Below are 22374 nucleotides of genomic sequence, written 5' to 3'. Positions count from 1 at the left end.
TGGAGCTGTGGCCGCTGGCCTACGCCAGAGCCACAGCAATGCCAGATCCAAGCAGTGTCTGTGACCTACACCACAGCTCAGGACAATGCTGGATCCCTAACCCACTGAGTGAGGGCAGGGATGGAACCTGTGACCTCATTATTCCTAGTCGGATTTTTTCCCACTGCGCCACAACAGGAACTCCCAAAAATTTTAATCTAGTCTTCGATGGTCTTGAACGCAGCAATGTTTTGATTTTTTGGCACAGTTATTTTAAAGTTTTGTCTAATAAAGCCAATGTTGAGAGAACCTGGGGGTTGGTTTTTTTTTTTTTTTTTCACTCCTTCTGGTGGTCCTTATTCATGTCATTATAGCTCTTCAAAGGTCCTTTTCTTTTTATTACTCAATGAAAGTTCTAGTTATTTTCAGTTGTGAGCCACACATTACATTTGAAAGACTGTTTGCAGTAATTTAAGGTCCTATATAATGCCATCTCAGTCTAGAGAGGTTTGCTTTTGCCAGATGCTTAGGACTGCCTTATTCAGATTTCAGAGACTGAAATGATTTGAAGGTAGGCTGTGGTACCTTTCAGGCTGTTCTATTTCCAGTTCACTCTTACTCTTACATGGATGCAACCTTTAGGGGTCCCAAACTAATGAGCAGAAGCTTACTAGCACTCAATTCGTCTTTGGTAAGCCACGAGTCCCAACTTTTTTAGCTTCTATCGAGAGGGCTCGTCAATCTCTTAGCCTCCTCTTTTGAAATTCATGTATGTCTTTAGGAGAGAATTAGTCCCAAATGTCTTACCTCTCTGGATTTATGCCTTTTTCCAGATCTCTACTTGCTAATTCTTTATTACTTTTTTAGCTTTCTGAATGCCTTTGAAGCAAATTTTTGAAATATTTTGTCTAGCTTTTCTAGTTTGTTAAGAATGTAAACTAATGTGGCATTACTTCAGTGAAAATCTTTAGTTTATGTCACTTAAATAAAACCAACATTGTATTGTAGTTTTGGTGTGGTTTCGGGGAGGAATGGAATTAGAAGTGCGTTCAATTCTCCAGCTTAACCTGAAAAGTTATTCTTCATTTCCTTGCAGAAAAAAACTGTAAAAGCCTGTATCAGTTTATACCTTCACACCCTGTAAAAAATGGGAATGAGAGGATTCTATCCATTCACTTTTATACTTAACATCTAATACATTTTCCAAATCAACACCAATAGCTCTATTTTTTTAATAGTTGTACTTCATACAATTCAATGTATTTCAACATATTTATCTATTATGAACACTGCACAATATCTGGCTTTAAGGCAATAATGGTAAGCAAAATTTTGTCCCAGCACTCAGTGAGTTTATAGTTGAGCGATTTGTAACAATATAAATATATTAATCTTGTGACAACATAAATAAATGTAAAATTGTATTCTGTCAAATGCTAACCAGTTAACACCATTGATATAAGAGCATGGCAGGGCTGTTGGATCTAGTCCAGAAGATCAGAAATATTTTCCATGACAAGTTACAATAAGCTGAATGGGACCTAACTAGAGGAGAAATGAAGAAGAAAGGAGGCTTATAAAAGGGAAATAATCTTCCATGTAGAGAATCTATCATGTGGATATATCATAACTGATTTGCCCAGCTCTCCACTGAGGGATATTTAGATTGTTTGAATCTTTTGCTACTACAGGTGTTACTTCAATAAATATTCCCATATATAATTTTTGGCATAATTTAGTAAACATATCCTTAAGAATACATACAATAGAGTTAATACATACAAAAGAGCTCACAATAATTTCTTTCTTTTTTTTTTTTTTTTTGTCTTTTTGCCTTTTTTTGTTGTTGCTGTTGCTATTTCTTGGGCCGCTCCCGCGGCATATGGAGGTTCCCAGGCTAGGGGTCGAAGCAGAGCTGTAGCCGCCAGCCTACGCCAGAGCCACAGCAACGCGGGATCCGAGCCGAGTCTGCAACCTACACAACAGCTCACAGCAACGCCGGATCGTTAACCCACTGAGCAAGGGCAGGGACCGAACCCGCAACCTCATGGTTCCTAGTCGGATTCGTTAACCACTGCGCCACGACGGGAACTCCCTTTTTTTTTTTTCTTTTTTTTTTTTTTTACAATAATTTCCATTTCCACTTAGATTAAATATAAAATTTATTAGATCTATTTCTTACATATTTCATCTTTCCCTAACTTAAATTTTTTGTTTTAAATTCCACGTGGCTGCACTATTTCCTAAAGAACTAGTCCTTGAACTGATTTCCTATCCCATTCATAAAGGTAAACACAAGCTATGTTCCATCTGCTCTGCATCTTCAATGTGGAATCTGATGCATAAGTATGTGTAAGACTCTAATCAATATTCTCAAAGTAAGCTAGGCTTTCTCCACTATGTAGACAGTTCATCCTAACAGTTGAGTGAATCACCTTGGCATAAGCTCATAGAGAATGAGACAGTCAGAGGTTTGTGCTAAGGTGCTACTATCTTTTCAGAATCCTGTGCATTTTCAGATGGGTTAAGTCCTATCTTCAAAATCAAACCTCCCACAACACACTAGGAAAAAAATATGTGGTTACATACACTACAAAATGTTACTATATCAAGATCATAAGCTGATAAGAAGAAAAAAACAAACATAGTCCAGTATAAAAGGGAGCAAAAGATATGAATTGACAATTCACAAAAAAGAAATAAAGGTGCCCAATAAACACAAGAAAAATTGTTCATATAACTAAAAATAGGGAGTTCCCGTCATGGCCCAACGGCAACGAATCCAACTAGGAACCACGAGGTTGCTCAGTGTGTTAAGGACCTGCATTGCCATGAGCTCTGGTGCAGTGGTACAGGTTGCAGGCACAGCTCGGATCCCACGTTGCTGTGGCTGTGGCTATGGCTGTGGCTGTAGCTGTAGCTGCAATTCGACCCCTAGCCCACGAACTTCCATATGCTGTAGGGGTGCCCTAAAAAGCAAAAAAAAAGAAAAAAAAGAAAAAAATTAAATTAAAAAAACACCAGACTATAAAAATTATAATAAATAGTATTAGAGACAGTACTGTATCTACACATACAAAATGTAAACTGTTACAGACTTTCTATTCAGTTCAAAATTGTAAGTACTAATTGACATAGATTTTCAATTTCTAGAAATTTATCCTATGGAAATAACCAATAAAATTTCCTAATGTTGGAAATATTCTATATTCACCATATATCAACAATTGACTTATATTTATTGTTTGTTTGTTTTTCCTGCCACTAGAATATAAGTTTATTGAGAGCAAGGACCTATACAGCTCTTGGCATATTTAAGGCAAATAATAAATATTAGCTGTTCAGAAGAACACTCAAAGATTCATCCGTAAAGATTTTCAAAACTGTGAGGTTTTAAAAGAAAAAAGTTGAAAAAAAATCCAATATCCAACAGCAGCGGAGTGGTTAAAACAAAAAATGATCAACATGGACAACTATGTAACCATTAAAAATTAGTCTATGAAAAACCAGCAAATGTTTACAATGATAATGTCATGACTTCATTTTTGCTAAAGAGAAAAGAGGGAGGAAAATTCAGCTAATACAGTATTTTATTTCTTGGCCACACCTACAATATGTGGAAGTTCCCAGGCCAGGGATCAAACCCGAGCCACAGTAGTGAACCCAACATGCTGCAATGACAGTGCTAGATCCTTAACCCCCTGCACCACAAGAGAATTCCACTAATATAGTATTTATATCAAGATGTTAACAGTGGTATCTATGAGATGGTAGGATTATGGGTGACTTTTTTTTTTTAATTTATGGTTTCTTGTATTTTTCACATTTTATGTTTCTACAATGAACACAATTCTTTTTTAATAAGACAAAGAAAATTATTCAAAACAAAGACCAAGACCAAAACATCTTCATTTCTAGTTCAAAGAAGGAAAAGGCAAGTTTACCTTCAATTTCATCATCAGAAATCAATTCATCATCGGAGCATATGTTGAGAATATTAACCAGCATCTCTGTGACTAGATGATAAGACAAAATAAACCAAAGTTTATATAATTAGTAAGGTACTTTCTCTAAAATGATGGGGCTATATAAATAAACATGCATGTTAAATAGATATAGGTAAAAATGATTTGTCATTTTGCTATTTGGAGTGGCTATAATTAGCAGCATTAAGTACAGATGTTCAGGTTAACATAGATTTTAGGGAGATTACTTGCTCCAGTTAAAGTCTGGAGTTTTTAAAGATTCTACTGCTTAACTACTTGATTTCAGTAGACTGCTGCCCAGAGCCTTTTCCTCACTGATAATACACATGAAAAGATTTCTCATTTTACAAAGGAATTAAACCACAAGTCCCAAGTACAAAAGGCTTATTCCATACTTGCACAGCTGATTTGTAGAGACGAAAAAACAAAATTTTAAGGACAATATTAAATTTCTTTATTGCTGAAGAAATGACTGAAGGAATGGTTATTTTATTTTATTGTTACTTATTTTAACATCTTGATCATAGCAGGGCAATTATTTTAAATTGACATTTAGACTAGAATTTTGATTTCAATCAATTAAGTGCCACTTAAAAATCTTTGTAGAGAACAATGAAAAACAGAAAACATTTCTGATAACTTTTTTTTTTTTTTTTTTTTTGCTTTTTAGGGCTGCACCTGCAGCATATGGAAGTTCCAGGCTAGGGGTCAAATGGGAGCTGCAGCTGCCGGCCTACACCACAGCCACAGCAACTCGGGATCAGACCCACATCTGCAAACTACACCACAGCTCAGAGCAACACTGGATCCTTAACCCACTATGTAAGGCCAGGGATTGAACCCGCATCCTCATGGATACTAGTTGCGTTCATAACCTGCTGAGCCACAGTGGGAACTCCCCATTTCTGAGAACTTTTAAGAGAAACACTTTTGAACCATCGGGAGACTCATGCAAATATAAGGGTGCTCAGTCACTGGTCAGGACAACTGATGGTCCAGATGCTTTAGTTCTCTTACCTTTTTCCCCAACAAAAGGCAAAGACCATGTGAAAACATCCATAAAGTTTGGAAGCCAGTATGGGTGTGGAGAACAGTTAAACTGCCTAATATTCATGACATTGTTTTCATATTTTAATACAGCAGCTAAAAAGGAAAAAGAAGGAAAGTTGAGCACAGACGAACATGACATGGCAGCCAGTATGCACTGTACAGCTGTGCACCTACTACACAGAATTCAGGAATTTGCTTTCCACTTATAAATTCAGGACGCAGTATTTAAGGGCAGATGGAAAATCTTAAAGCATGTTATACAGTCCATTCTTTTAAGAATTATCCCAAGGAACAAAGTTACCTGAAGAACTTCTATAATAAAAATACAAAAGAAACTAAACTCTGAAACTTCAAAGGGCCTTGACAGTAAAGGAATCTCAGATTCCACAAGGGAAAAATTTCATCATAATTTCCCTTTATAGGCCAAATGGTTATAATTACAACTTTTCTTTGAGGCAAATATTTCTCATTAAATGGACACAACATGTTTTGCTAGTCATTAGCCAAAGGGTTTTATAAACTTCCTATAAATTTATAATAATTTATAGCAATTATTAATTCACGGTGGGGGATACAAATAGATGGTAAACTTGGAGCAACATAACAAGGTTCAAAGTAGGTTAAATCATCTCTGCACACAGTATGTGAACAAAAAAGTGCCTATCTCTCCTATACACCATCAGTATATTGCTCATACTCTATACATGTTTCATATTAACCAGTTCGTATATATAGGTCATCTCCTGGCTCCTGTTTCTTTGCTTATTGAAAATTTAAGTATTCTCAAAAATTTAAGTCAGTGAATGTCTAAAATTATATTATAGATTATAAGGAAGATATATGAAAATAAGATTTTTAGCTTTTAAAAACCTAACACTGGCTACCATGTATAGGTCCCATTATTTCCATGTATATGCATTTTACTTAGGTTAGATGAATACATAAATATTCAACAATTTCTTCAATCTAAACAAGAAAAAGAGGTGGGAGGTGGACACAAAAATAGGAATAGGTATCTTTAAAAATCATGACTTCAAGGTCTTTCATGTAACCGGAACTAATACCTGTTGGTGCCGATAAGTCGAAAGAGTATGCAAGAAAGAAAAGCAACAGAAGAAGAAAGAGAAGAAGGAAAGAGGGACAGACTTGTTTTTCTAAGAAAAGAGGTACTTGTATGGGGAAAAATTGAGTACCACCAGAGATTATTTCAGATGCCATGTTTTCTTCCTCCGCCCACCACCAACAATAAGCTTTAGAAATAAACAAGGAAAATAAGATTGTTTCAAAGTAAAGTACATTACCAATTATGTCAAAGCAAACAAAAAGCTCAGAATCAACTGTAACTTTAAAAGTTTACTAAAGGAATAATCAAGAACAAGACCAGATTAAAAAGAGGCAAAGAATGAGCTGGCAGTTAGTAAGCTAATAAAGTGATTGCTGATTTAGATGACATGTTTCAGCCTAGCATACTGATAAATTCACTAGGTCATCAATAGACATTTTTAATAGTAAGGTTAAAAAAGCGAGTAAGAAGGGAAAGTCTTCATCACAAATACCAGGACTAGGGACACTAACTGTCCTTGAGGAAATTTAATGACACAAGTGGCACATACCATTGATAAGGGAGGAAACAAGAACAAAAACTAAATCTCTCTAATACATTGGAAATATTAGGAAAAAGGAATTAAGAAAGAATAGAGTTAGGGAGAAGCAGAGTATTGGAGGATAGCTAAGACTCAGAAAAGAAGGATGAGAAGCAAAAAGGAAACATAAGACTGGAAGACACTTTAAAAAGAAATACCTTTTTAAAATGGACAGCAAGTCACTAAGGACATCCAGAGATAATTAATTCAAATCAGATTGAAATAAGATGTGCTATTTCATAGTTTACTTTGAAACAGAGGAAACAGTAAGTATATTGTGGACCTCTTTTAAACTACTTTCCCCAACTGCATGTACAAGATATGACTATAAAGTAATGAGACTTAAGAAACCACCAACTACAAACACACCAGACCTTATATATCAGATGAGTGTGGTCCTCTGATGTAATCACACCAGGCACAATAACAGTAAAATGTAACAGTAGTGTAGCAATTCACACTTTGACCAACGCTTTTAATATTCATATTGATTATTCCAATGTATCTTCAATAACCCTATATGACAGTTATTTCCAAGATAAACTGAGGCTCAGAGAAGCTAAGTATCTTATTAACTGCGCCTTTAAAAGTGAGGCAGGACTAGATTAGGATTTCTTTCTTTTTTTTGTTTGTTTGTTTGTTTGTTTTTGTCTTTTCTACGGCCGCTCCCTCGGCATATGGAGGTTCCCAGGCTAGGGGTCTAATCGGAGCTGTAGCCACTGGCCTACACCACAGCCACAGCAACACAGGATCCGAGCCGCGTCTGCAACCTACACCACAGCTCACGGCAACACCAGAGCCTTAACCCACTGAGCGAGGCCAGGGATCAAACCCGAAACCTCATGGTTCCTAGTCGGATTCCTTAACCACTGCGCCACGATGGGAACTCCTAGATTAGGATTTCTGACTCCTGGCTTAGTGCTCTTATCAATATACCTTGCTGCCCTACTATATATTTAATCCAAAGATGCTGCCATTACTCAAAACATTTTTGGAACTCCTCTTTTGGAATTGCCTTCAGAGCCGTTTTATAAGCAACACAAGAAAAATTAGTCTCATTACCTTATAATCAGACCTTGTTTCTGAACCCAAATGGTATTGTCTGGCTTGATCACTCACCTTATTCACCAGTCTTGACTCCGAATGACTTTTGGCTGTTCCAAAAATCAAATCCACCCTCAAAGGACGAAGATTTCCCATCATTGAGGATAATCAAAAGAATTTGTCGCAGACTCTGAAGGCAATGCCAAAAGAGGAGTTCCAAAAATGTCTTGAACAATGGCAGCATTGTCTGAATAAGTGTATAACCTCCCAAGGTAACTACTTTGAAGGGACAATACTCACTTGGATATATTTGTTCTGGCATGTTTGTTTAAAAGTTCTATTATTTTATAGTCATAGAGGCATGTTACAGAAGAAATTTTTAGGTAGACCACTCTGACCTGATACAAAATTTATGAACTAGGAATCGTAAAAGTTAAATTAAAAAAAAAAAAAAGACTAAAATTCTCAAAAGTAGAATTTCTGGATCAAAAGACACATGTATACCCAATTCTCTTTTTTTATATGGGAAACTGAGGCTAAGAAAGATTATGCGATTTACCTAAAGTCACACTATTTGTTTCTGGCAGGGCTTAGACTAAAATGAAGATTTTTCTGACTTTTTGTACAGTTTTCATTCTATTTGTATCATTTCTCATGAAATAACAGACAAACATTAAAATACTAATGGTGACATTTTGATAAGGTACTACTGTAAATAAATTAGATTCACCAAAACCAATAATTTATACTGACTATTCTAACTAGAACCTGAAGTAATTTATTCTTTTTTTTTTTTTTTAATTTTTTGTTTTATGGCTACACTCGTGGCGTATGGAAGTTCCCAGGCCAGAGACTGAATCCAAGCCACAGCTATGACCTATGGTGCAGCTGTGGCAACACCGGATCCTTTAACCCAGTGTGCTGGGCTGGGAATTTAACCCATGTCTCTGCAGCAACCCGAGTGGCTGCAGTCAGATTCTTAAACCACTGCGTCATAGCAGGAACTCATGAAGTAATTTATTCATCTTATATTTTGATTCAATAGCACAAATCAGACCTATTATAATCATTATTTATATTCACAAAGAGCCTTAGGACAGGAAAACCAAGCAGCAGCCTAAATTCCAAGTTTACTGGCCTTTGATTCAGTTGACTTCTCTTTTTATTATTTAAAATTTATAGATTTAAAAAAATACCTATGCACATACATATGATTAAACTAGAGCTCACATTTCCCCACTCACAAATTCAAACTCAAATATCGCTGGTGTCCTTTACCTTTATTGTTATAGACATCTAGGTAATTGGGGGCAGAGAAAATTGTTATGAGTGATGGAAAGCCCGTCGTTTGGCTCTTCCTGTACATTCGATACCTGCAAGAGAGATGACAGCCCATCTATCTTGATATTACAGGCAATAACTCTGCAGTGCTGCTTGGTACAATTTTAATATAACTTACCCAGCATCTTGGGCTTCATGGGCTCTGATTATTGATAACAAATTATTGTTCTGTAAAAATTCACAAACTGCAGGGTAACTGAAAAAGAGAATTAGAAAACAAATCCAGAATTAAAACATTTATTTTTTAATAGGAGGAAGGGGGAAAAGTCAAGACGAAATGAGTTGAATTTGTTCCAAAATTATACATTTTCATCACCACTGAACTTTAATTTATAGCTTAGCAATCATCACTCTTATTTTTCCATGTCACTGATATACCTCATTCTAGGTCAAGTACGCAAAAAACAGACAACAGGACAAAAACAAAGCTTCCTCATCTTTCAATTTTTTTAACCCATAAAAAAACACACCAAAACTTTTTAATTTTCAAATTGTTAGAAAAGTTAGCTTCACAGATGATATCAACACCAAGATGATGTTATGCAGGACTATTTCAGGAACCAAAGCAAGTATTACACACAACCTTATTCTAATGAAAGGTATGATACTTGCAACTCTCCTATCATAGTCTTTTAGGACTAATATCTTTCTTTTGTGTGTGTGTATGTGTGTTTAGGGTGCACCCATGGCCTATGGAGGTTCCCAGGATAGGGGTTCAATGGGAGTTGTAGCTGCTGGCCTACAATACAGCCACAACAACACGGGATCCGAGTCACGTCTGCAACCTACACAATAGCTCACGGAAACGCCAGATCCTTAACCCACTGAGCAAGGCCAGGGATCAAACCTGCGTCCTCATGGATGCTAGTCAGATTCGTTTCTGCTGAGCTGTAACAGGAACGACAGTACTAGTATCTTTCTGAATGGCAAATATCTGATAGGAAGAACTGCAGAAAACAAAATTATCCTGGAATTACCCAGGTGTTAATTATTTGATTTGTGTTTAAATCTTCGTTTCTTATTATGTTCACCACAAAAAATTAACTTTTAGAATAGGTTGCAGAATGCCACAAGTGTGGCCCTAAAAAGACAAAATGACAAAAAAAAAAAAAAAAAAAAATAGGTTGCGGAATTCCCTAGTGTCTAGTGGTTAAGGATTCAGTATTGTCAGTGCTATGGTTCATTGTCACTGTTATAGCTTTGGTTCAATGCCCGGCTGGGAACTTCCGTATGCTGTGGGCGTGGCCAAATAAAATAAAGTAGGTTGCACATTCACGTGGCATAAAATTGAAAGATATAAAATGTCATATATTGAAATGTCTTCTTCCTTACTACTTCAACATTTCAGCTATCCTGGAAGCAACCAATGTTCTTGATTTCTCTGCGTGCTTTTTCAGAGACATACTATTCAATTTCAACCAATTCTACGTGTATAAACACACAAACACACCCCTTACCCTTTTGGAAATGTTATCAGATGGTACACGTAGCTCTTTTTTTTTTTTTTTTTTCGCTTTACATTAGTGATTATCCCATTCAGTATATAAGGGGTTTATTTTCATTTCTAAAAAACAGTCTCGGAGTTCCCTGGTGGCCTAGCGGTTAAGGGTTCATCAATGTCACTGCGGTGGTTCATTGTCACTGTTGTAGCTCAGATTGAATCCCTGGCCTGGGATCTTCCAAATGTTGCAGGTACGGCCAAAAACAAAACAAAACAGCCTCACTGAATTGTCTGGTACATTCCATGGTCTGGATGTACAACCATTTATCTAACTAGTCTTCTATTGAACATTTAGGTTGTTTAAAATTTTTCATCATAAATAATGCAGCAACGAATAACCTTTTACATGCCTTTTACACATTTTCAAATACAGTTGACTCCCATTATTTGCAGTAGCAATGTTCTAAAAAGCTACTACAAAAACTGAATTAGTGAATTAGGGGAAATAGAGGGTTAGAGTCCTGTGAGCCACTGGTCACAACATTTTCACAACTAATCAACATACAACCTTGTTTATGTGTGTTTCTGTGTAAAGATACCTTATTTAATAATATGCTATTGGTTCATTAACATGGGATTCATGGCCAACAGTGTCATAACTCATTCCTGAATGAAGCTTATATAACATATCAGAGCCTTCCTGCATATAGGACCCCTAGACAACACTTCAGAATTATGCTTGGGGCCATTTTAAACAGCAGAACACCAACAAAAATGTGGGAAATGTTGCACTAAATAGACCACAAAAAGAATACTTGCTTACCGTATAAGAGCTGAAATAAGAAAGGCAGAAAACTGCTTGTTCAACAGTTGGAACGAGCATGTGGTACTCGATTTTCAATTACTGTATACACATGAATGTCTGTGAGTGACTAAAAGCATTGTGGGTATTGATTCTGGGGTTATAAATAAATCTTATTAGCAAGTAGGCAAATTTGCAAACCAGAATTTGTGACTAATGAGAATTCGACTATACAGGCTAGGCTTACATTTTAGAAGTTGAACTTCTGGATTAAGGCCACGGACATTTATAATTGAGAGATATTGTTAAGCTGACTGCCATAGAAACTGTACCAATTTATATTGTGTTAAACATAAAAAAGGTTTGGTTTTGTTGTTGTTGTTAGTTTTGTGGGGTTTTTTTAAAATAAAAAAGTCTTATGTTCTTTATTTTAACCAATGTAAAGAGAAGTAAAATTTAAATGATTTCATCATTAGTGCTAAAGTTGGCAGAATGAAAAAAGGTTACTTAGAAAATTGTTAAAACTGGCAAAATTGAGGCTTCTTACTGCATTATCTTAGGGCAATTATCAGAGTTTTAAGGTAAAAAATACAGATACTATTTAACAGAATAAAGCATCAGTTTTCTCTTTTCTTTTTTTAATTTAGGCTTCAAATTTCCCTGAATCTCTCTATTTTGGAGTGGCAAAGCACAATAAAAACTCACACATAGATTTAAGACAACGACCAAGTTCCAGGAAATGTCCTGGGCTTAGTTCACAATGTCCTGTTCTTTTTATATCTTTGTCTATACTAGTGGTTCCAAACGCTGGAGAGCTTTTAAAAAAATAACAGGATTCCCTAATCTCATGTCTGTTGAATCAGAATCTTTGTGAGAAAAGCCAAGAAAGTTAAAAAAGTTAATAGATGATGTCAAGGAAAAAAAAAAAACTAGATCATTTAGAGTCAGACAATGACATTTAAGCACTGCAAAATGTTCTGTTCAATCATGTTCAGTATATTATACTTATTAGGGTATAATACTTAATAAAACATAAAAAACAAAACAGAGTTTTCTACATTCTATAAATCATAAAATTAAATATAAGTCCCTGAGCTATACAAACTCAAGATATAAAATACGTAGTTAAAAATAATTTGATAAAATACATTACAATTTCTTTTTCTAATTTTCTAACTCTGAGGATTAGTTTACCTGTAAAAATAAGAGCACCCTCGGACTGTGTTGTGGGTATAGTGTTCCAAGGTCTTTTCATTGCCATAATCCTCTGAGGGGTCAGACCAAAGCAGGTCACACACTGGCCCAAAGGCTGGAGGTTCTTTAAACCTGTCTAACTAGAAGACATGCAAAAGCCAAAAGAAGAAAAACCATGAAAGCAAAAGAGCTTTTAGAAACTGGTATGGATCAAAAAAACACCCTTCCACCTACAAGAATTATTAGGAGAGTGGGTGATAAGCCCCTAAAGAATTTTCCTTTAGGAAGAAAACAAACATAAATCTGGATACATAATTTTTATTCATTTTTGGTAATACATTTTAATAAATATCCCTATCCCTACAGTAGAAAAGGACCCCCTTACAAAAAAATTTTTTTTTGTCTTTTGTCCTTTTGGGGGCCACCCCCATGGCATATGGAGGTTCCCAGGCTAGGGGTCTAATTGGAGCTGTTTCTACCAGCCTACGCCACAGCAACAGCAATGCCGGATCCGAGCCGTGTCTATGACCTACACCACAGCTCATGGCAATGCTGGATCCTTAACCCACTGAGCGAGGCCAGGGATCAAACCCGCAACCTCATGGTTCCTAGTTGGATTCGTTTCTGCTGCGCCATGATGGGAACTCCAGAAAAATCTTAAAATCTTAAATTACTCATTTAATTTGAATGTGAAATCAATCACTACAGAAATCTACAATTAATTAGGAAGACCCTGTAAAGTTTTTTCAACTGCCAAGGTGAGCCAATGTTACCATGAGAGCAGGAAGGGTTTTGCAATAGTTCTTTTCATTGTTTACTTCATTCCAAAGGAGATTTCTTTATTTTAAAGAATGCTAGTTTTATTTTGCAAAGGGCTTTCATCCTTCCATTCTATGCAGTGGAGGCATTTCAACATGTTATTAACTCAAGCCTTTAGTCACTGCTGTTTTGGTTAATGCATGAAAAGCAAGAGAAAACAAGTAACTAGAATAGCTGATTGCCAAGGAAAGGACTTCTACTAAGTGAAAGGGGAGCTTTTTATTAATACAATTAATTCAGAATTGTAAAATTCAAGACTTACTATGTAAAAGAGAAATGTTGGTTATTTAATAGCAATAAGGCAGCAGGAGAGGCAGTGCATACAGAGACATTCCCTCCTTACCCTGAGAAGAGTAACTTTACTTCAGAGAAAACAGTTTTACAAACAGAAAACTCTTTGGTTTAAAAGAGAGGTATGAGAATACAAAGAGAAAAGAAGATGGTAACAGGTAACAATATATGTTAAAAAAGATGGATCACTTTTTTTTTTTTTATTATGAAGATACAGAATCCTGAAAATAATAGCCAGGGAAACATAGTAATTAATCTCTATCATCTGAAATACCAAAGTCAATGAATTTCAAAGCTGGAAGAGTCCTCAGACCATCCATTTCAACTTCTTCATTTTACAGAGAAAATCTACGAGATTTAGTAATTTGGTAAAGTTTACAAAATTAATGGTAGAATAGGAATGAGAACTCGTTTTCTTCCTTTCTTATTGCTATGTAATTTAAAGTGTCAGGTCTATATTCAAAATATGTTATGGTTCTAGTTATCAGAAGCACAGATTTCATTAAAAATTATTATACACATTTTCTGGAAGATATATAGGGAAGTGTTAATAGCAGTTATTGCCCAATAAAAAGATCATAGATGATTTCCATTTTCTTACTTTTAATTATCTGTATTTAACCATTTTTAGCAACAAAGACATGTAAGTTGACTACAGTAACAGACAAAAAAGCAAATTTACTCCATGAGACTAATGAAAGCTTACTTACTTTCCGAATATCATCTAAACAAGTAATTTCAGGTGACATCCCTCCGTGTACACACAGAAACTGCTGGTTTAAGAGGGCAGCAAGAGGAAGACAATCAAATGTATCCATACATGCATCATACACCTGTTCAGAATATTTGATTCGACCTATCAAAGTGGGAAAAATGGTCAAAGGAAGAAAAGTTAAAATTCATCACACATGAAGGATTGATGGCAGATGATTATGAAGCTACTTCAAAGCCACTTATGTGGCAACACAATCATCTTTGTAAAAGATAGTTTTGAAAAGTTGTCAATAAAGGGCAAACAAAATCTCCATATTTTTCTAAAGACAAGTGTGACCTTGGACTAACTTTCTAGCTCTGTTGTCCTGGAAACCTGATAAGGTGAATGTCAGCTGTGTTATTAGGCAACATTGCTTATGGTAAAAATTACCCAATAATCTTGTGGAAGCTATAGCTTTGGGCTTTTCTGAGTACCATGACTCATAAAGAATGTCCCTTGTGGGACCCTGGAAACTATGCCAATAAAGCTTTTACAAGAGATACTGGCACTTGTGAAGCATGAGGCTTCTAAGCCAGGGTGGCTCCCTAGTTTGCTCAATGTGGATATTGTTTCCTTGCATCCTGAGCTGTGACTAGGAGAAGAAAAGGCAGAAAACTTCTGGAGAGCTGAATGCACTCCTATTAAAGCTACTCCATAAAAAAGGATACCTGGTGCTGCCCTTCCTGGACTGTACTCTTCTAGGATGGATGCCAAGTACACCCCATGGGCCTCTTGTGAGTCTGAATATTTTGTTGGGTCTAAAAAAAGACCTCCTCGTGGTGGAGTTTCCATTGTGGCTCAGCAGTAATGAACCCGTCTAGTATCCATGAGGACACAGGTTCAATCCCTGGCCTCGATCAGTGGGTTAAGGATGAGCTGTGGTGTAGGTTGCAAACACAGTTAGGATCTAGCATTGCTGTGGCTGTGGCGTAGGCTGGCAGCTGTAGCTCCAATTCGAACCCTAGCCTGGGAACATCCATATGCTGCACGTGCAGCCCTTTAAAAAAAAAAAAAAAATGAAGGAGGTACATGCTGGTAGAGAAGGCCAGAAGTCAGGCAGGCAGCCTACAGAACTGTGAGCTTCTTCTCTTCTAAGATTCTGTGAAGATGAGTCAAAGCCTATAGAACCCAGAGAACAACTCACTTGTTTTTTGCAGAGATAAATATGTCAAAAATGAACTGCTATACTTTGATCCTCAAATTATTTCTGGATTTGAAAGAAATATTAAAAAAAAAATCTCTGCAATACAAAGCACTTTAAAAACTGATATAAGAAAAGAAAAGTCTCCACTTGCCCCCCCCTTAGATATATTAACAAAATTGCAGCTGCATAATTTGGAACTAAGCATCACTTAGCAATGCATCACGGTAATTATAAGGTGCTGATTCTAAATGCCATTGTGGCCCTTTAAGAGATATCAGTTTAAAAAAAGAGAAAGATCTGTTTATCAGTAAAAATACCCATGCAAAATGCACACATGCTCTTTCCTTATATAGGAATGAAATGTAAAATTGCACTTGAATTTGTGTGCTTGTTCCAAGATTTATTTACATTTATGATGCAGCATTAGAATGAAACAGGAGTATCTTGGTAGATAAGAGAAAAAGAAACCCGATTTGCCTAAATTAAAGCATATGAAAAGCAAATAAAAGCCTGAGATAAGAAATTCAGCGCAAAATGACACTTAAAATGTTTTCCAAGACTACTGCTCCATCTTCTAAAGACAATCTGAACCAATTATATTACCATTAAAAAAAAAAATCTGAAAAAAACAGAGGAAGAATTAGATAGAATGTTACCTAAAAAAACCCCTGAATCCTAATTCAAACAGAGGCATTTACAATTACTTACCTAGTGCTAAATATTGAGCATTCCAGGGCCTTTGTTAACTGCTTGATAGGCGTTATTTAGTTTTCCCAAGTAAAGAAAGAGAGGTGTAATGAGGAATATCCCAATATTTGGCTTAGAAAAACAATGTAAAATATTTCCAATTGTTATACTATTTGATAAAATGGTTCTCAAATGGCAAAAAATAGATTCTTTCCAAGCCTCTAGGTGTTCTTAGCCAGTAGCATGCTGCAGAGTTAGTCAGGATGCTTTAAAGAGCCTTTTAAATGCTTAGGCCCCAATTGGATACTTTTAAAACTACCAGTTTAAAAAACTGTTATAATAGTACTATATAATGGCAATAAAAAGATAACTCAAGCAGTCCTATGGGAAGACAAAAAATTGAATTAAGTCCTGATCCAACTCCCCACAGGTAATCACTGTTACCAACTTCTTCTGCACATTATATATTTTTAATTTACAAAAGATGTCACACTATACATATTCTGCAAATGCTTTCTGTCACCTAACAATGTATTTGAACATCTCTCTATATCGGTACATCTAGATCTGCCTTGATTTTTCAACAACTGCCCAACCTTCCATTTTTTAGATGTATTATCACTTTTTTTTCTTTTTTTGCCCACACCCACAGCATATGGCCATACCACAGCATCTGTCCACACCTCCAGGCCAGATGTCACACCCAAGCTGAAGCTGTGACCTATGCTGTAGCTGTGTGTGGCTGTGTCAAGGCCAGATCCTTAACTCACTGTGCCAGTCTTGGGATGGAACCCATTCCACCACAGAGACAACACCAGATCCTCAACCCATTGTTCCACAGCCGGAATGCCTACTAATATTTATGTAAGCAGTTCCTTATTGATATTTTGACTCTCTCTCTCTTTTTTTTTTTTTGGTAGTTAACACTATAATATACATCCTTACATCCAAATTTTATTATTTTGTTGTGAGTACATAGAGTGGTAGGCAAAATTCTAAAATGACCTGCAATGACCTATACCTTTGTATAATTCGTGCTCCTTTGAATGGGTGGAACTTGCAAAAATGTTGAGATTCCCATGATTATGCATCATTACAGCAAAAGGGAGATTCTCCTGGTGAGCCTGACCTAATCAGGTGAGCCTCTGAAAAGCCGAGTATTTTCTCCAGCTGGCTGTTCACAGAAGAGGAAGACAGATGCATTTGCTCTGTCTGGAAGAAAGCAAATATCCAGGCTGGGAACTACCCAAGCAGTTTCTAGAGACTGCTTGCAGTTCTGTGGCAAGGAACTGCAAGCAGTTGCTAGAAACAGAGGGCAGTCTCTAGTCAACAGCTAGAAGGAAACTGGGACCTTAATCCTCGAGTCACAGGACTGCCAACAACTAGCGACCCTGGAAGACACCAAGCTCCAGATGAGAACTGAAGCCCTGGTGACACCTTAATTTTGACTCACTGATCACTGACACTCTGAGCATCAAATTCAGCCACACTGTGCCTGGACTTCTGACCCACAGTAACTGTGAGATAATAAATGTGTTATTTTAGACAGTTATGCAGCCTTTAAAAAAAAATACAATCTGCATGATAAATTCCTAGAAGCCAAATTGCTGGATCAGAAATTTTTACAGATATTCCTATAAAATACAAATATAAGTACAGATATTTGAAATTACTCTTCAAATACTTTATGCTAATTTAAACACTTACCAACAGTACATCTAATTCTTTTTAAACTTCCTGACTAATTACTCACTAATTTAAAGAGTTTATTTCAATAAATTCCAGGGCCTGGAATGATCTATATCTTGCCCACTTGTAGCTGACTTTTCTCTCAGAGGGAAAAGTTTAGGTGTTCCACAGTCTAAAATTTCTTACAATAAGAACAACCTTTCCTTTAGGCTCTATTGGAAGGAAGGCTGTCACCATGACTGCCAACTCCAATGCAGAAAGCTACTGGTAACAAGAGCTAATATGAGCATATAGAACACTGTTACACTGTAATCCACTTGTGAGTAAAGGGATTTTGTGGCGTGTTGAATAAACCTTGAGTTTCTGATAACAAATGTAAAAGTTTCTGCATTGATGGTATAGTGGGGAGCATAGCTGCTTTCCAAATTTAAAAGTTTTTTACAACTTCGAATATTCTTTTGGGAATAAAACTTCAAATACACTATAATCTGGAGAGAAATATGAATGTGACACAAAATAAAAATCCAGGAGTTCCTGTCGTGGCGCAGAGTTTAACGAATCCGACTAGGAACCATGAGGTTGCAGGTTCGATCCCTGCCCTTGCTCAGTGGGTTAAGGATCCGGCGTTGCCGTGAGCTGTGGTGTAGGTTGCAGACGTGGCTCGGATCCCGTGTTGCTGTGGCTCTGGCGAAGGACGGAGGCTGCAGCTCCGATTCGACCCCTAGCCTGGGAACCTCTATATGCCGCGGGAGCGGCCCAAGAAATAGCAAAAAAAGACAAAACAAAATAAAATAAAATAAAAATCCATGGTTAAAATATCAATTATATGAGCAATAAAGTTTTTTTTCTTTCTTTTTATTTTTTTTTTGGCCCTGCCCATGGCACGTAGAAGTTCCCCAGGCCAGGGATCAAATCAAAACCACAGCTGTGGAGTTCCCATCGTGGCGCAGTGGTTAACGAATTCAACTAGGAACCATGAGGTTGCGGGTTCAGTCCCTGCCCTTGCTCAGTGGGTTAACGATCCGGTGTTGCCGTGAACTGTGGTGTAGATTACAGATGCAGCTTGGATCCAGCGTTGCTGTGGCTCTGGCGTAGGCCGGAGACCACAGCTCCGATGAGACCCCTAGCCTGGGAACCTCCATATGCCACGGGAGCGGCCCAATAAATAGCAAAAAAAAAAAAAAAAAAAGACAAACAAACAAACAAACAAACAAAAAAACCCCACAGCTGTGACCTATGCCATAGCTGCAGCAATGCCACATCCTTAACCCAATGCACCAGAGTGGGAAATCCTGGGGTTTTGTTTTTGTTTTTGTTTTTTTGCTTTTCAAGGCCGTATCCACGGCACATGGAAGGAAGTTCTCAGGCTAGTGGTTGAATCGGAGCTGAAACTGCTGGCCTATACCACAGCCACAACAACTCGGGATCTGAGCTGCACCTGGGACCTACACTACAGCTCATGGCAATGCTGGATCCTTAACCCACTGAGCAAGGGCAGGGATCGAACCCACATCCTCATGGTTACTGGTTGGGTTGGCTACCACTAAGCCAGAATGGGAACTCCCCTCCTGGAATACTTTTTTTTTCCGTCTTTTTGCTTTTTCTTGGGCTGCTCCTGCAGCATGTGGAGGTTCCCAGGTTAGGGGTCTAATCGGAGCTGTAGCTGCTGGCCTACGCCACAGCCACAGCAACAGCAACGTGGGATCCAAGCCGCGTCTGCAACCTACACCACAGCTCATGGCAATGCTGGATCCTTGACCCACTGAGCACAGCCAGGGATCGAACCCACAACCTCATGGTTCCTAGTCCGATTCGTTAACCACTGCGCCAGGTTACTCCTCCTGGAACACTTCTAAGCATTAAAGTAACATTTTAAAACCATGTTAAAAATATTTAGGAAGAGTTCCCACTGTGACACAATGGGATCAGCAGCATCTTGGGAGCTCTGGGACATAGATTCGACCCCCATCCTGACATAGTGTGTTAAGGATTCGGTGTTGCTGCAGCTGTGGCTTAGGTCACAACCATAGCTTGGATCTAATTCCTGGCCTGGGAACTTCATATGCTGCAGGATAGTCAAAAAAGAAAAAAAAAAAAAAATTAGGAGCTCCTGTTGTGGCTCAGTGGGTTAAGAACCCGACAGAGTATCTGTAAGGATGCAGGTTCAGTCCCTGGCCTTACTCAGTGGGTTAAGGATTCAGTGTTGCTGCAAGCTGCAGTGTAGGTCACAGTTATAGTTTGGATCTGGCATTGCCATGGCTTTGGTGAAGGCTGGTAGCTGCAGCTCCAATTCAACCCCTAGCCCAGGAACTTTCATATGCCAGTTGTATAGCCATAAAAAGGAAAAAAAAAGTTAATGATATGGAAAAATGCTATTATACAATGTGAAAAGAGCAATTATTAATTAGTACATATAATAAGAGCTCAATTTTATTTTAAAAACATATACAGTTGGCCTTCCATATCTGCAGGTTCTGAATTCACAGATTCAACCAACTGTGGATCTAAAATATTCCCAAAAAAAAAAAAAATCCCAAAAGTTCCAACACATAAAACTTAAATTTGCAGCAGGGCAGTAACTAATACATAGCATTAACAATGTACTTACAACTATTTACATAGTGTTTACATTGTATTAGATATTACGAGTAATCCAGAGATGATGTAAAGTATACAAGAGAATATTGGAAGGTTGTATGAAAATACCAAGCCATTTTGTATGAGACTTGCAAATCTGTGGATTCTGGTATCTGCGGGGATGGGGGGGGGGGGTCGTGGACCAATTCCCATGGATATCAAGGAATGACTATATAGATGTAAATATATTTGAATGATTTCATGATCAGTTTTTTGTTTTTTGTCTTTTTGCCATTTCTAGGACTGCTCCCGCGGCATATGGAGGTTCCCAAGCTAGGGGTCCAATCGGAACTGTAGCCGCTGGCTTATACCAGAAGCCACAGCAATGCGGGATCTGAGCCACTTCTGCAACCTACACCACAGCTCACGGCAACGCCGGATCCTTAACCCACTAAGCAAGGCCAGGGATCGAACCCGCAACCTCATGGTTCCTAGTCGGACTAGTTAACCACTGAGCCAAGACGGGAACTCCCATGATCAGTTTTTAAGTATACAGAAAAAAAAAAAGAAGACTGTATCCCAAATAGTGAGATAATAGTTATTATTTTAAAGTGGTGTGGTTGTGGACAATTTTTATCTTCTCTGGATTTTTTAATGTTTTCCAAATATCCCAAATGTATTACGCAGAGGGAAACTCAAAAACTATTTTCAAAACAAATGTCTTAAAAGGTGGAATGTAGCTTCTTAAAAGAAAAAAAAAAAAAAAAAAAAAAAGAACAGGAAGCATTTGAGGTCCATTTCTTCCTTCCTTCCTAAGTTTCTTTTTTCTTTGTGTTTAATTCACTTTGGGACTAGCTAAAGGGCAACTACACAAGTTCTAGAGAAGTGATTATACTTACATTCCTGTTTGAAGGTGAAATATTCTGTAAGATGCCTGCATTCATGATTTCCTCGAAGCAGAAACAATGTTTTGGGATGATTAATCTTTAAACTCCATAAAAACAGCACACACTACAAGACAAACACAAGGAAAAAAATTTTTATTTTTGATCACAACACATAAAGACAGTTTATATAAATTCAAATGACTTGTAATGGCACAATCTCTTTGCTACTCCCAAGCTGAAACAATTAAAAGTTCAGTTTGAACTCAAAGTTTCGGTTCAAACAGCTGAAAAATTGCAGCTTTTTTTTTTTTCCCTCTTTAGGGCTGAAGCTGCAGCATATGGAGTTCCTGGTCTAGGGGTTGAATCAGAACTACAGTCACTGCGATGCCAGATCCGAGTAGCCACACCACAGCTCATGGCAAACACCATATCCTTAACCCACTGAGAGGCCAGGGATTGAACCTACATACTCATGGATACTAGTTGGGTTCATAACCCATCGAGCCATAATAGGAACTCCAAGAATTCCAGCTTTTGAATGAGATTGGCTGTTGCCCCAGAATTTGAAAGATCACAAAACAGCAGCCTTCATAGGAATCTCTTCTTACTTTCTGTTCCTGTGTTCTAACCATATATCTAGAACTCTATGACAAGGCCATCTACATACAAACCCTAGTTCTCAAACTTACATTTTACTTCATGGAGAAACATGAGAGATATTTCCACTAAAAATCAGGAATGAGGCAAGGATATCCATTATTACTGCCACTACTCAACATTGCACTAAAAGTATTAGCCAATTGAATTAGACAAAAGAAATCAATTAGAGGCTTAAAAATGAGTAAAAAAATAAAACTATCTCTATTTGCAGATAATATAATGGCATACCTGAAGAACTCCCAAAAAAATCAATGACACAACTAACTAAACTAATAAAAAATTCAGTAACATGATAGGATATAAAATTAACATTCAAAATCTCAGGAGTTCCCATATGGCTCAGGGGGTTAAGCATCTAGCATTGTCACGCAGTGGCTGAGGTTGCG

At 37.3% G+C, this 22374-nt stretch overlaps 1 protein-coding gene across 25 annotated transcripts in view; it reads right to left on the bottom strand.

Moving 5' to 3' along the window:
- The window catches only part of PPP3CC (protein phosphatase 3 catalytic subunit gamma), an 87230-nt gene that overhangs the window by 23709 nt on the left and 41147 nt on the right, over window positions 1-22374 (bottom strand). For 23 of the 25 annotated variants that reach the window (XR_014828285.1, XR_002338570.2, XR_014828286.1 and 20 more), the window contains exons 4-10: window positions 21341-21452; window positions 14301-14446; window positions 12481-12620; window positions 9162-9239; window positions 8981-9075; window positions 4983-5108; window positions 3924-3995 (exon numbers count right to left, since the gene is read on the bottom strand). Coding sequence is in view for 4 of the 25 variants with exons in the window: in XM_003483381.5 (XP_003483429.1) it covers window positions 3924-3995; window positions 4983-5108; window positions 8981-9075; window positions 9162-9239; window positions 12481-12620; window positions 14301-14446; window positions 21341-21452 (769 nt within the window). In the remaining 21 variants the exon portion in view is untranslated. Of the gene's footprint in view, window positions 1-367; window positions 1877-2936; window positions 3996-4982; window positions 5109-7777; window positions 7893-8980; window positions 9076-9161; window positions 9240-12480; window positions 12621-14300; window positions 14447-21340; window positions 21453-22374 lie in introns of those variants that run through there. The other 2 variants (XR_014828302.1, XR_014828301.1) reach the window with 2 other exon arrangements.

This window comes from Sus scrofa, chromosome 14 (assembly GCF_054392235.1).
Source record: "Sus scrofa isolate SSC_HxYL_T2T_F1_AM1 chromosome 14, Sscrofa_HxYL_maternal_Yorkshire_Landrace_v2.0, whole genome shotgun sequence".
NCBI classification, from domain to species: Eukaryota; Metazoa; Chordata; class Mammalia; order Artiodactyla; family Suidae; genus Sus; species Sus scrofa.
Note: the sequence above shows the minus strand (reverse complement) of the source record. Positions and strands in the feature narration are given on the sequence as shown.